The sequence below is a fragment of the Leopardus geoffroyi genome, chromosome C3 (genome assembly GCF_018350155.1).
Source record: "Leopardus geoffroyi isolate Oge1 chromosome C3, O.geoffroyi_Oge1_pat1.0, whole genome shotgun sequence".
Classification (NCBI taxonomy): Eukaryota; Metazoa; Chordata; class Mammalia; order Carnivora; family Felidae; genus Leopardus; species Leopardus geoffroyi.
Genome location: NC_059338.1, coordinates 104,285,665 through 104,300,227, shown reverse-complemented (window position 1 = coordinate 104,300,227; position 14,563 = coordinate 104,285,665). Strand labels below are relative to the sequence as shown.

At 34.7% G+C, this 14,563-nt stretch overlaps 1 protein-coding gene across 49 annotated transcripts in view; it reads left to right on the top strand.

Moving 5' to 3' along the window:
* The window catches only part of RIMS2 (regulating synaptic membrane exocytosis 2), a 612,588-nt gene that overhangs the window by 435,845 nt on the left and 162,180 nt on the right, over positions 1-14,563 (top strand). For 23 of the 49 annotated variants that reach the window (XM_045453947.1, XM_045453935.1, XM_045453941.1 and 20 more), the window contains one exon: positions 2,137-2,169. The exons of 23 other annotated variants lie outside the window; for them this stretch is intronic. In XM_045453947.1, coding sequence (XP_045309903.1) covers positions 2,137-2,169 — 33 coding nt within the window. The remainder of the gene's footprint in view (positions 1-2,136; positions 2,170-14,563) is intronic. 3 more of the 49 variants (XM_045453940.1, XM_045453934.1, XM_045453967.1) reach the window with 1 other exon arrangement.

The window sequence follows — 14,563 nt, the reverse complement described above, 5'->3', positions numbered from 1 at the left end:
TATAATACAATGTCCAAATCAGGTGCCACCATGAGAAGATTTTTTGTTTTTTCTTTGCTTGGCTTTTTATTTCACATGTTTTTATGGGTCATATAGCATCTAGTAGAAAGAAAATTGACCTGGTAATCAGGAGACCTCTGTTCTATTTATGGTTCTGCCACTGAACTTGTTGTGTGACCTTGGGTAAGTCACCGAACTCTGTCTGCCTCAGTTATTCTCTATAATTAATGGATGAATTAGTTGAGAAGAATTTTGAATGTTTTGAATCCATATAACATGAAGAACATTGCCTCCGTGCCATTATAAAGTAATTCAAGATACAGGGAAATGCTAGGTAGAGAAAGAAGTTGCTATTTGTTGTTTTTTTATGTTTTCTGCACAAAAAAAAATAAGTAACTTTTTATTTTAGAGAAGGAATTCACCTACACGGTCATTTCATCCAAGTCCTATCAATTTCATTTTAACATGCAAGGAAATTATTTTAATAGTATGGTAAACATGTATATAGAGAAATTTTGCATATGAGAAATAGGATATAATAAAAATCAGAATTAATCTATGTTATTAGTATATCTCTGATTTTTCTGTCTTTGAGAAGTGGGTGGACTAGGTATGGAAAACAAAATATGGCATATATCATATTAATGTATGGCGTACATTTCAAGAGGATAATCAATCCTCTCAACATAGTCTGGTTTGTAATGCAATTATGATGAGATTTAGTGTCCAATTTTGAATAGATCAAAGATGTGCTCAAATAGTAATAAAAATGACATTACTAACTTTCAAAATGTGTCATTCGTTTTCAGTTCTCTGTAATTCATACTAGAATTTCTCCTTTTTGTAAGAAAACAAGATTTGGTCATCTTAGCAATCTTTTCCTAGTGGAAAGTTTTCATTTTCTCACTCTTCAGAAAAAGAGATAAGTTTGTTATAGGAAAGAATCCTCTTACGAGTTATAATTTCAATATGTCAATGTGCCAAGTATATTTTGATAGAATACGTTTTTCTATATATCACTCAAAAACTATGATATAACTATTGCAGAAGAGAATGTGGTGCTTTGATTTAAGAATTTTGTGGTACCTGATTCAACGCTAAGAATGCAATTAAATAGATTTTGGCTTTGTATTATAGTGTTTATCTGTGTCAATCATACTAACTCACTAATATCTTTGGAAGAAATTTTTTCCTAGAATGCTGAGTTTAGCAGATATCTCCTGCTCTCCATCACTGTGTAAAATGTCTTCTGAACTTCACTAGTAGAGGAGAAGGAAGTATTTACAAAATGTGTGCCATATCTATCACGGTAGATATTGGATTTTGATGGGCAAATTTAAATAGAGCTGTCAGTGATGTGTTATATGGTGTGTGTAATAATTTTCTGAAAAATAGGTATCATAAGGGAATATGATCAAGTAAAGTTTGTGTAAATTTAAGGTTATTAGGAATTTTTAATATTTAAGTAAAGCCATATCTTTCAGCTACTCTTTTATACTGAGTTTTCTACTTGATAACTCTCCATAATATTTTTTATGATAATATTTTGCTGTACTGAAGTAATTCCGTGGAACATTGGCCTGATAGCCCTACTTTATTTTCATGTGTGCACTCATGCATTTGGGATAGTTGAAAGGTATAGAAATCAGTTGGAACTATTTTATTGTTCTTTTAAAAGTTGATTCAGTTAAATTGTTTCCTTTAAATGATAATTAAAAATCCTAAAAGCATTTTCACAGATTTTAAATGGACTCAGGAATGTCTTGAACAATATGGTCATACAAGTAACATTGTTTTTACTAATGGTATCTTTCTTCAGCATCAGTGTTCAGGATTGGGGCTGTCCATAAATAATTGTAAACTTTTGAATCCTCTTTATTTCTACACTAACTTTATTTTTCTGATTCTGCTAACCCATAATAGCTTAACCAATTCTCCATCAATTCCTCCGTATTATTTTTTATTTTTTTTGCATATGGTACGTATTTTATTATTTCTTCCCTGCAACTGTGTACAGGATTCTTTCTCAAAATGATTTGGGGCCCTTTCCTTCAGTGTCACTTTTTACCTCTTGAGTACATCCACTCACACCCATCTCCTTTGTCTATGTCTGTCCATTACACGATGTGATCACAGAAGAAGTGGACTCCACAAGGAGAAGACATACAGGTCTGTCTCTTCTGCTTTTCTTTGTTACTTTTTCATTTATCTAACTTGTTTTAGAAATTCTTTACTATTTTTTATTCATTTCATAATTTTTCATTTTCCTCTAATATAACAAAATGTTGAATCTTGCAGGCACTTTTATTTTAGGTAGTGGTATATTCAACTGTTAGCAGCAACCGCTCCAATTAGATTGATAAAAAATAAAAAGATTAATATTTACGTAATATGTACATATATGTATATGTATTTTTTCCATAACTGGGTAACTAACTCCAGATCCAAATATATGTATATATGTACATACATATAGGCATACAGTATTTAGTCATTGAAATTAAAGTAACAGATTAATCGTATTTCATTCTTGAACTTATTTTAGACTTAAACCTTGTTTTCAACTTTATGTTACATAATTTTAAAAGTATTTTATTTTTATCATGAGTTCTGCAATGTGCTAGACTGTGGAGAACACTAAAGATCTAATACATGTCCTACACATGCTATCAATATCACCGAGGAGTTATAATATGTGGGGAACGTGCTGCGTTTAGGTGCCAGTGTGGATGATTCTAACAATATGTTCTGCAAAGCTATAAAGTCAAATAAAATCTGTTTCAACTAGATGGCCAGAAAAGACTTTATGGCAAAAGTAACACTTGAACTAAATCTCGAACATTCATTCAACACTCATTTCTTGAACTCATGTGATGTGGTACTGTTCTAGGTGCTGGAAATAACAGGGCACACAAAATAGCTCCCTATCCTCGTAGGCTTTTTGTAGAGTGAATCCGACGAGTAAATGCAATAATATTACAGGTGCTGTGAGAAATCTATATGTGTAGAAATACAATGGAATCAAAAAGGACAGTATGATCATTTCCACCTGGAAAGTATGGATATTAGTTCAAGAAAGACTTCATAGAAGAGATAACATATGAATTAAACATTAAAAACTAGAAAGATGTTGTCCTCATGTGTAGACAACATCTCAGGGAAAACGACTTCAAACAAATTTAGGCAAAAGTGGGAAGGGGACGGTTTCTGAAGAACATGTAGGTTATTGACACATGTAAAGCAAGAGAGGAACAAGATTGGATATTTTTTTCTAGAAAGATTACTTTAGAAATGATATAAAAAGTGGACAAGAGCAGTGTAGACAAAAAGATCATTTATGAGGCTGTTTCACAGATCAGTGAAGAGATGATGATGGGGTGACTTAAGGTATCAATAGAGAAAGTAAAGATGTGAAACCTGTAGGACCTACATACTGATTGGATATTACTGATGCAAGAAAAGGAGGAATAATTTCAGGTAACTGAAATGTATAGGTAAATGGGGGCACATTTTATCAAGATAGGGAATATAGGTTGGAAAAGTTTTAGGAAAAAATTAAGAATTCAGTGTGAGGATGAACTTAGTTTGATATTTCTTTGGAATATTCAGGTATAAACATCTATTAGAAGTGATTGAATGTATGGGTCTGGAACTCAGGAGAGAAGAAGTCTGGGCTAGAGACATAGAATAAGGAATCAGCATTTAACTGATTCCATTGGAATGAAGGGAATTTCCAGAAGTATATGAAGAATAAGAAGAGAGCCAAGAATCAAAATTCTGGGATTACCAGCATTTTTTTACATTTAAGGAGAGGAGGGAAGAACAAGAGCCAGAAAACCATGATGAAAAGAACCATTGAAAGACTGTGGGATATCTAGAAAAGAACAGAGGTCAAGAAAGGAAAGTGTTTCAAGAAGGCTATACTCATCAGAAAAATTCAAGAGAAGGGCAACTATTGTTAAATGTTAACCAATAACAATGTTTGTGTAAATGGTTTTAGTGAAGTTGTGGACCGTGGAAACCAGATGGAAGAGAAGGAAAGAGAGATCTAAAAGAAAAAACAATGAGGGTGACTGTAGACTAGGCTTCCTAATAATGGCTTGGGGAAGTTAAAATGAAGAGTAGCTATCCTGGAGGATACAAGGGAGAGTTCACCAAAGATATGTAGAAGGGAGGATAGTTTACGTGAAGAACTTAAATTCGTGATGGTCTTTAAGGTCGTGTGATTGATTCATTAGCACACTTCAGACAAATTGTTGGAGGTTTGCAGGCAGTTAGAGGAGAAAGAAAAAGGATGAGGGTGTTGAGGGTGGCCTGAAAGCAAAGTGTTTAAAGTGATGTCTGAGATTAGGGAAGATGCTGGTCATGTGAAATCATGCCATGCAGTTAAATCACATTCAGATACAGAGTTTTCCATGAACTGGGAAAGAAGGGCTTTAATGAAAGAACTGGAATTTATAGAGATATTCAGGCTAATGGAGGCAAGTGGAGAGTGTTATTTTCAGAGATTGATTTAGTGATGCTTAGAATTTTCAGATGTTAGACAATTCCAAATAATAGAAAGATACAGGTTTTGATCCTGGGGGTGAATTTCTGAAGTGGGGCTTGGACTACAGTTTGGAAAGGAAAGGAAAGCAACAAACTTTTTTTTTAAATTTTTTTGAATGTTTATTTTTGAGAGAGAGAGACAGACAGAGCATGAGCGGGGGGGGGGGGGGGGAGGGGGCGGAAGAAAGAGGGAGACACAGAATCCGAAGCAGGCTCCAGGCTCCAAGCTGTCAGCACAGAGCCCAACGCGGGGCTCGAACTCACGAGCAGTGAGATCATGACCTGAGCCCAAGTCAGACGCTCAACCAACTGAGCCACCCAGACACCCCGAAAGCAACAAACTTTGATGTTAGAATTTTTATATAGGCATTGAAGAGCCACTGACGCCCTAAGTGTGACAGAGAATGGGTGAAGAAAGGTAGGGCGGAAGTAGACAGTAACAGCAAGAAAGTAATGGTATGAACATAAAAGCGATAAATGTTACATGAAATTAGAAAAGTAAACATGTGAAAGGAGAAATGCAGACATAGAAAAATGCTGGTACCACTTCCAGGATTCCCTATTACTTAAAGTATAGGCTTTTGAGCCTTTTCTCCTCAAATTGTTTCGGACAGGTAGTGTTCTTGTTGAAGGGGCAGCTTTCCGTTCAGGCTAACAGGTGAGATGAGCATTCTGTGATGAGGCTGAGAATGCATAAGATTTAATGAAAGGCTTCTGGGTTCAGAATTCACAAGTGGAAAAGATTTAGGATGTGGGCAGCAATGCAGGAGGAAGTGGAGAAGGAAGCTCAGGATAGGTGTGGTTGACAGTACAGATTGGAAAATGTTAAGAATAGATGGTAGGATAGGGAAGAAACGAACCACTGAATATGGTAGGGGAGAAAACACAGAGAAAAATAAAGACCTTAGGCCAAGCTTTGGGAGGGGGAATTCAACAGCTTGAACAAAGGAATCTCTATGATATGCATAGAGAAAAGTACTTTGTTGAGGGAGTTTGAAAATTAGGAAGAGGAGAAGATTGATGATGGAAGCAATTTTTCTTAGGAAAAAAAAAATACTATCTAGGACATATGTGGAATGGTTAAATTTACAGAGGAAAGAGAATGTTCTTGGTTCAAATCTCATGTCCTAAGTTACTTTTAATTTTTATCTAAACATAATTTGAAGTCTTTCTTAGCACAGACTTTAAAACTGCAGTTATAGCTATTAATCCTTCCTTTCGTTCTGGTGGGAGGAAGCTGGGGTGAGCTTTCTCAGCTGTAGACTCTCAACACTGTAAGTGGGGACTTGGTCTGCATTCGCTAGCACTGAATAAAGGATTCCACAAACTCTCCAAAGCCCAAAGAAAAACGAGGACCAGTGCATTCCCTTCCAGAACAAAATGAGAGTAAAGAATGATAGAGATGGTCATGAGAACTTCAGAGAAAAAGGAGGTAATTTTAGAAGAGAAAACAGTAAATTTTGTAACAAGCAACTCAGATGGATTTCCAATTGTTTAATAAAAGTTAGATGAAGTTAAAGCTTTTCAAAAACTGACTCGAGACTGTGACCAATAGAATGTAGTATATTAAACCATCATCACATCTTTAATGAATATGTAAGTTGATTATTTTTCTCAATCAATACCACCTATTAATACTTTGAGCCAAAATGAGATGGAAAATAATTTCATAAGGCCAGTCATTTTCCTGACATACTAAGTTGAAGTGTGTGTTTTGCATTTTATACCGTAGTCGAAGGACCTTTATTTCTATTATAGGTCCAAGTATAGTCATTGCAATATAATTCTACACAGTGAATGAAGGAATGGAGTTTGATCACACATTTTGAAGCAGGAAAAACTCACTAAGTTTAGCCCTTGGCAGATAAAAATCAGGTTTCTTTTAAATGAGAAGAGCAAGTTTTATTAGGGTTTACACTTTTCTTCTTACTCTTGAGGAATTTTATATGATAGGGCACCTGAGTGGTTCAGTGTGTTAAGTGTCCAACTTTGGTTCAGGTCATGATCTCAGGCTTTGAGAGTTCAAGCCCCACATCTGGCTTCACGCTGACAACGTGGAGACTGCTTGGGATTCTCTCTCTCTCTCTCTCTCTCTCTCTCTCTCTCTCTCTCTCTCTCTCTCCCCCCCCCTCAAAATAAATAAGCAAACTTAAAAAAAATTCAAATGACAATTGTACTTTTTTAGATAATTCTAAAACAGATCTTAGAGACCATTTGAAAGAGAGCTAATGATACAAAAGAGATTTTAAAAATACTATTTGGTAAGTTCCATAAAACAGCATCTGCTCATGTTTTTAAATTCAAGTATGAACTACACATGTTGCCAGAATTACTTCCAGAGCTGGTCTAGGGCATCTAGCAGTCTTAGTGCTTGTGTAATATATGTTTTACTCCTAAGGAGATCTCAAAAACAGCAAATGTTTTTTCGGCCATATTTCTTACTAATTCCTTAGGTGAACTATTATATTATAATACCAATTATTATATTATTATGTTAGCCAGTTATTACATTATTATAGTTGGTTCTGTGCTACATCAAAAGTTTTAGAAAATATGTTTAAAAAATTACGATTTCAGACTGGCCCACTGGTCTGCCAGGTCTTAATGTTAATTTGAAAAGTTTAACAGTTCAAGTTGAATAGATTTTAAGCGCTTCTTAATAAAAACACAATTGGGAATAACTAATACATACTTTGCATTGTGATTATAATTATTTTCTAATTTTTAAAAATTTAATTTTTTAAAAAACTTTCCAATTCTTTTGAGATATAATCGACATATAATATTGGATTAGTTTGAGGTGGTGCCTGACTGGCTGTTGGGGGAGCACGGGACTCTTGATCTCTGGGTCCTTGAGTTCAAGCCCTAGGTTACATGGAGATTCCTTAAATAAACAAACATTGTATTCCTTTGAGATATACAGCACACTGATTTGAATATGTATAAATTGTGAAGTGATTTCTACAGTAAGTTCATTTAGTATTCTATAATTCTTAAATTTTTTTTTTATAACGTTTATCCATCTTTGAGACAGAGAGAGACAGAGCATGAATGGGGGAGGGTCAGAGAAAGGGAGACACAGAATCCGAAACAAGCTTCAGGCTCTGAGCTGTTGGCACAGAGCCCGATGCGGGGCTTGAACTCACTGACCGTGAGATCATGACCTGAGCCGAAGTCAGCCGCTCAACCGACTGAGCCACCCAGGAGCCCCAGTATTCTATAATTCTTAATAAAATTATTACTTCACTTCCTGTTAGGGTTAGCTAAGGCAAGTTTTTCAAAATTAACACAATTACAGTATTATTTTTAGCATGAAAACAGTTTCTCTTTTTTGTTTTATTTCTGTGATTATTCTGAATGTTGCCCATTGAGATATATTATTGCAAACCTTCATTTTAATTGTTTTCACATTTGCATGGCATATATGACATGTTTTAAATGCCACGTGCTTTCACTTGACATCTTGTTCTACTTGTGTTATATCTTAAAAGGGAAAGAGAAGTAACATTAATTGTGGGGGAAATTTAATAAATCTATGAATATGTACACATATAAACACACATATAAGCTGTTACTGAAATTTCCCTGAATCTTTCAGTCATTGATTCATTATCAGTCTTATCATTACACTCACATTCTACCCATTTTTAGGTACTTTTTGTGCATTGATTGTATCCTACCTATATTTAATGGACTCGGTATTATTGATGGAAGTCTAAGATATAGATATTTAAGGTTTGCTCAGTCATGAAAAACATAACTCTCTAGTAGACTGAAATTTTGCCATAAAATGTAAATCAGGGTGCCTGCGTGGCTCAGTTAATTAAGCATCTGAGCCTTGATTTCGGCTCAGGTCATGATGTCCTGATTCACGGGATCGAGCCCCACCCCTCACGTCAGGCTCCGCACTATTAGCTTGGAGCCTGCTTGGGGTTCTCTCTCTCTCCTCTCTCTCTGCCCCTACTCCCTTTCACTCTCTCTCCCTCAAAATAAATAAATAAACATTAAAAAAATGTAAATCAGTTTCTAAAGAGGCATGGAGTGTCAACTGTATGATCAGTACTCTAGACACAGCAGCCTGGAATATTTTATGTAAGTTTAAGTTTAACATTTTATTAAGTAATATTGTGATATTTTAACCAAAAAAAAAAAAAATCAAATGAAATGACATAGGTGCCTGTATATGTGCATATATATAAAAACATATCACATCTTATGTGAAAACTCCTATTAATAAAGGATAATACTAAGACTAATTTTCTAAAGCCTATAAATAGTCAAATATAAAAGAAGAGAGTTAAGAAAGTTGTTGAAACGTGAAACAGTTGGAATGCCCAAACATGAAATAAGAATGGTCTTGAGTAGTTCTTCCTCGGGTGGTGGGAGGGAAATTGGAAAGAAGATTTGAACAGGAGTCAAGAGACCTAGTTTTAGCTTCGGTCTTTCCACTGAGCTGTGTGATCCTAGACACGTAATTTGAGATCTTTGGGTTTCAGCTATCTCACTTAAATTGAGGTTTGGAATGCGCTGTTTTTTAATGCTTTATGGATATAAAATTCCATCTGCCTTGGAAGATACAGCCTGAATTTAAGAAGTTACTGCTGAATTCTCAAAGCATTATTCGTGCACTCTAAATACCTTAGCATTCTATTTTACCTTGGCCTATTGTCTACCTTAACTCTCTTTTCTGAAAATTTCAGTTATTGGGGAAAATATGTGTTCCTGTAAGAAACGTTAGTCTGAGAAGCAGTATTAGAGCACAGACTCTGGAACTAGACTCCCCGATCAGCACCACCGCTCCTGTGCTGCGTGATCCTGAGAAAGTTACTCTTTGTAGATTCCTCAGATACCCCTTCTCTAAGACAGAGATAATAATACCGTATCAAAGGGTTATTGTATGTATTAAATTCATTAATATATAAACTGTAAGTTACTTAAAAACTGTGTCTGGTACATTGTAAGCATGATGTAAGTGAAGCTATTTTTTTAATTGTTTTATAAAATACATTAGAAACCAGAATTTTTATTTTGAGTCAAGTGTATTGAAGCCCAGGCATTTTAGTCATCCAGTCTATAATACAGAATTATTTTTGTTATATGCATTACAAATATACGAGTTTGTGACTTCTAGTTTAGGACGTAGCTGTCACACAGACCTGGGCATCAGAACTGCTGCACCTGTACTGTTGAGCATTACCATTTCTGGGACAACAGAGTTGGGTAGAAAGCGAGAACATTGAAATCAGATAAGTCTCGATTCTTATCCGAGTTCTGTCACTCACTAGGGATATAACTCTGGGCTGCAGTTAGATTAAAGGGTTAATTATATTTTAATAAAAGCATGAAAAAGCTTTTCTCTGAAAAGAGAAAGCCTTTCTAAAAATAAAAGTAATGAAATTTAAAAAGAGAGACTTGACTACAAGTCAAGTTATACCTTGGCAGGTATAAACTTCAGACGATTAAAATCAGCATAAACAAATTAGAAGGCAAACAGCAAACTGGGAAACATATTTGCAGCAACTCGGAGTATTGAGAGCCTTAATGCCTGAATCACTTTGACAAATAAACTATGTACTCTGTAAAACTCTAACAGAAAAATGGGCAGAAGACGTACAGACGTTTCACCAAACAGGAAATTTAGTGGACAGTAAATGTATAAAAAAAATTTTATTCCAAAAAATCCCACATTTTATTCCAATCATAACCAAATAGATAACTTAAAAAAAAATGAGATACTATGTTTCACCTATTTTGAAAACAATGCTTTAATGCTGGTGAGAGTGTGATATAAGAGTGGCAGCATAATTTACTATAATCTTCCTAAAAAGTAATTTTTCAATAGAAATCAAGAGCCTTAAAAATATTTACAGACTTCTGCTCTGTTGGAAATGAGCTCAGATAAAAACATATGTACAAAAGTTTCACTAAGGCATTATTTGTAGCAGTGAAAAGGATGTTACCATGAATGTTGAATAATGAATGCGTATGCAACCATTTAACTGAATAATGCTATTAACAGAAATTACAAGCACTTATTTTGATTTTTTTTGTAATTTGAAAAAAATTGAAAGCAATAATATATGTAAGGAACTTGTCACAGAATTTTCAACATACTAGAAAGTAAAAAGATAATAGTTCCTATTAATTATTACTACTAAATCAAGTTATAGCAAAGATTTCATTTTTCAGACCGATGTATAATGTAAACAATGAATAATAAAATTGAGTCATTATTTAAAATAAGAATAAAAATAAAATAGGAATAAAATTCTGAAGCAGAGACTATTAAAATCTCTGTAAAATGGCCCAATAATCTGTCAACTTGACTATGTTAGACTCAAATCATTCTCTAGGTATCATAACGACATATTAAAGTGACCTCTACCATATATGCTTATATAAAGGAAGTTATTCCTGAAATTCTTCCTCTAGTGTTATAAAAGTATTTCACATCTGCAAAATTCATTTGTTCAACAAGTATCTACTAAACATTTTCATATACCAGGCCTATTCTAGGTGCTGGGGGCATAACAGGTCTCTCCCATCATGGAAATTATACTCTTGGGAGAGCTAATAGTCACTAAACAAGGTAAGTTTAGATTGTTATAATTCTATTATTTAAAACCCTCTGTGCTTAGCACAGCTGGGGTGGGAAGGCATGTATTTTTGATGGAGGGACCCAGGAAGTCTTTCTGAAGAGGTGATTTTGAACTAAAACAGAAGAGTAAGAAGAAACGAAGTATGAAAGGAGCCAGGAGATACACAACTAAGATCAAGAATCAGAAGATAAAGTCAGGGCATTTAAAGTTCAGAAGAAGAGAATAATTTTTGCTATACTTTTTTTTTTTTTCCTGAGAAGACATTTAAGTGTCAGTGATGGATGGAAGAGTTTTAAATATTGAAGATTTGCAGGGAGATGAACAAAGTATAACTCTGAATGATAAAGTTAGGATTAAAATACTTTTAAATCATTTGAGTTGAAAGGAAAGGATTATATGTAATAAGTTAGTAATCAAGTTATTTAGTATTAACTTGCACACAATACTATGTATTCATTGGCTCATGGTTAAAAATAAGGTATGATTGTTTTCAGATCATCTTCTTCCTCTTTGCTCACTTAAAGCTCTATACTTTTATGTCTATAATAAAACCATTGTAATATAAAAGTGTTGGCATGAAAGATAAGTAGGTTTCACATGAAAGAGGGTAAGTTGGCATGAATAATGCTACATTGAAGATAATTGCTAAGGGAATTTAAATTAGATTACAGTTCAACTGAAGAGAAGGATGTTATTTGACAGATGATAGTTTCTTTCTAGTAGCCTGTATGAAGGCTTGAGGAGATGGGGTATGGGACATGAGAGTAAGGATGAGAAAGAGAACTAATAGTGGGAAAGGCAAAGTTTAATGGCAAGGAAAATGGTAACAAGTAAGAGTGATTAGATTAATTAATTATGTGACATAACTGATGGGGAGATCATGGTTATAGGTTATAAGGTCATGAAGAATGTGAAGGAGGTTGATAGGACAATTCAGAGTAAAGGAATGAGAATTAGAAGGAAACCCCAAAAAGAAGATTAAAGACTAAAAATGACTATATTGTAGTTTAAGTTTGGGTCAAAAGGAAATAAGTTAAAGTATGAAAAAAAAAAAAAAAAGGCCAAAGAGGAGATGATGCAATTAGATAAGAAAAAGGAGGAAGTGTTAAAAAGGAAGAATGTTGGGGCAACAAAAGCATTAAATAAGAGTTAAGGGTGTGTATGTGTTTGTGTGAGAGAGAGAAAGAGAAGAGAGAGAATCACTTCATGACTAAGTATTTCAGATTATAAATTTTGGAAAACAGACCAATCTCAGCCACTTACTAGTTCTATGCCCTGTACAAATGTTCCAATAAGTAAAATTGTGACAAAAGTCCTATCACATACAGTTGTACTGGTTAAGTGACATAATCATAATTCATGCAAAGCTTTTAGCACAATTCCTGGCTTCTGGAAAGTATTATTAGTGTTAAGATCTTAATTGTTCAGGAACGTTATTATTAAGTTCTCGAACACAAGATTTTAACCGTGCACCTTTAAAAGCTTTGTTACATTTTTTTTTTCTATGCCTTGATCCAGTAAAACTTTAGTTGAAAAAAAAATTAAAAGCTGGACAGAAATCTGCTCAGAAAATTAAAAGCTGGACAGAAATCTGGTTACCTTGGGCTGGTAGGGAGAGTATTGACAGCAAAGTGACCCCAGGGAACTTTTTACAGTGACAGAAATACTCTGTGTCTTGATTGTGGTGAGGTTGCATGGCTACATCCATTTGTCAAATGTCATAGATGCACCTAAATAGTGTGATTTTTAATTTCTGACAGTAGGCCTCCATAAATCTGGCTTTAAAAATAACTGAAAACACGCAAAAATTTAAATTAATTTTAAAATATATTACCCCGATAGTACTAAATATATAGACTAATAGAAAATTTTATTCGACCTGACACATCCCAAGCAATTAAAAGCCAACTCCCATCCCAAAATAGGGTTCAGGAGGCTTGGTAATGGATGGGGGGTGGTCTATAACTTCATCACACAAAGAGAAGAGAGGACTCTAGGGGTTGCTAGCAAAGGAAGGCCTAAAAGTCTGAGTCTAAAGCAGTGCAACAAGAAACCCAGAAGGAGCAAGAGAAGTGTTTAGTGTTGACAGTTCCAGTTCCAAGAACAGGCAAGGCATTAACAAAGACATAAATTCTAGATATTCTAGATAGTCATTGATAATAGCTATAGGAAGAAGGACAAATATGAGAAGTAATGTTAACTTGTTTTGAACAAGCTGAGTTTTGGGCACTGATGGCATATCCATGTGGGGATCGCTAGGAGATAACTAGAAATGTGCATCTTTATTATTATTATTATTATTATTATTATTATTATATCTTTTGAGAGAGAAGGGGAGAGTGAAAGAGAGAACAGAGGAAGGGTAGTGAGAGAGGGAGAGAATCCCGAGCAGTCTTCTGGCTGTCAGCACTAAGCCTGACACGGGACTCAATCTCATGAACCATGAGATCATGATCTGAGCCGAAATCAAGAGTCAGACGCCTAACCAACTGAGCCACCCAGGGGCCCCCAACTAAGATGTGAATCTCAGGCTTACAGGAAAGTAGATGAAGGTAGTAGCCTTCAGCATTAAAGTGACAGTTGAAGCTATGGACTTAGGCAGAATCACTCAGGAATAGAATAAAAAGAAAAGTCAATGACAACACTTTAGGAAATGTGTACATTTGAAAGATGGGCTGAGGAAGATAAGCCAACAAAGTAGTCTAATAAAGAGTGAACTGAATGAGTGTCAGAAAAGTGCAGGCCAAACACTTGGAGAAAATACCAAGCGTAGTTTAATAAATCTATCAAATGCTGCTGTGAGGTCTGATAGAATGGTGCTGAAGAATGGTCACTGGATTTGGCAAATATGACATTACAGGGAATTTAAGAAATAAGTTTCAAAATAAGTATGGTAGTCGAATTTTTTCTTTGAGTGAAGTCACCATGAAATAGTAAAGAACCCCAAGAAGACGAAGTTCTTACTAAATGAATCAGCAGTAACCAAATAACATGACCTCTGTGTTGGAAGCACATAAAAGGCTCTCTACTTTGGGATAGTCTTACTTTATAGCTCACAAGTGCTCAGTCATGTAAAAACTCATTGTTTTTATATTACGTATAGTGGGTCCCACTTACGAAACTTGCAGTGGTGATAAATAATTGATGATCAGGATCTTCATTCCACACATTGCAGATTTTACTCTTGAGAAACTCAGAAGTACCTCAGATAAGTTTTAACATGGTGTTAGTCATAGAACTAGGATTCACTGATAAAACCAATTTTTACTTTGCATTCTCTTAGATTTCTTTGGGTTAATAAGTTCTTTTACAATGAGGTTGACGTTTTGGATAATTAAGTCCCTGTGCTATAAGTTATTTTAATACACCATTGAGCTTAGGACCCATTGGAAGTACTGTTTTTATTTCTAGTTTCC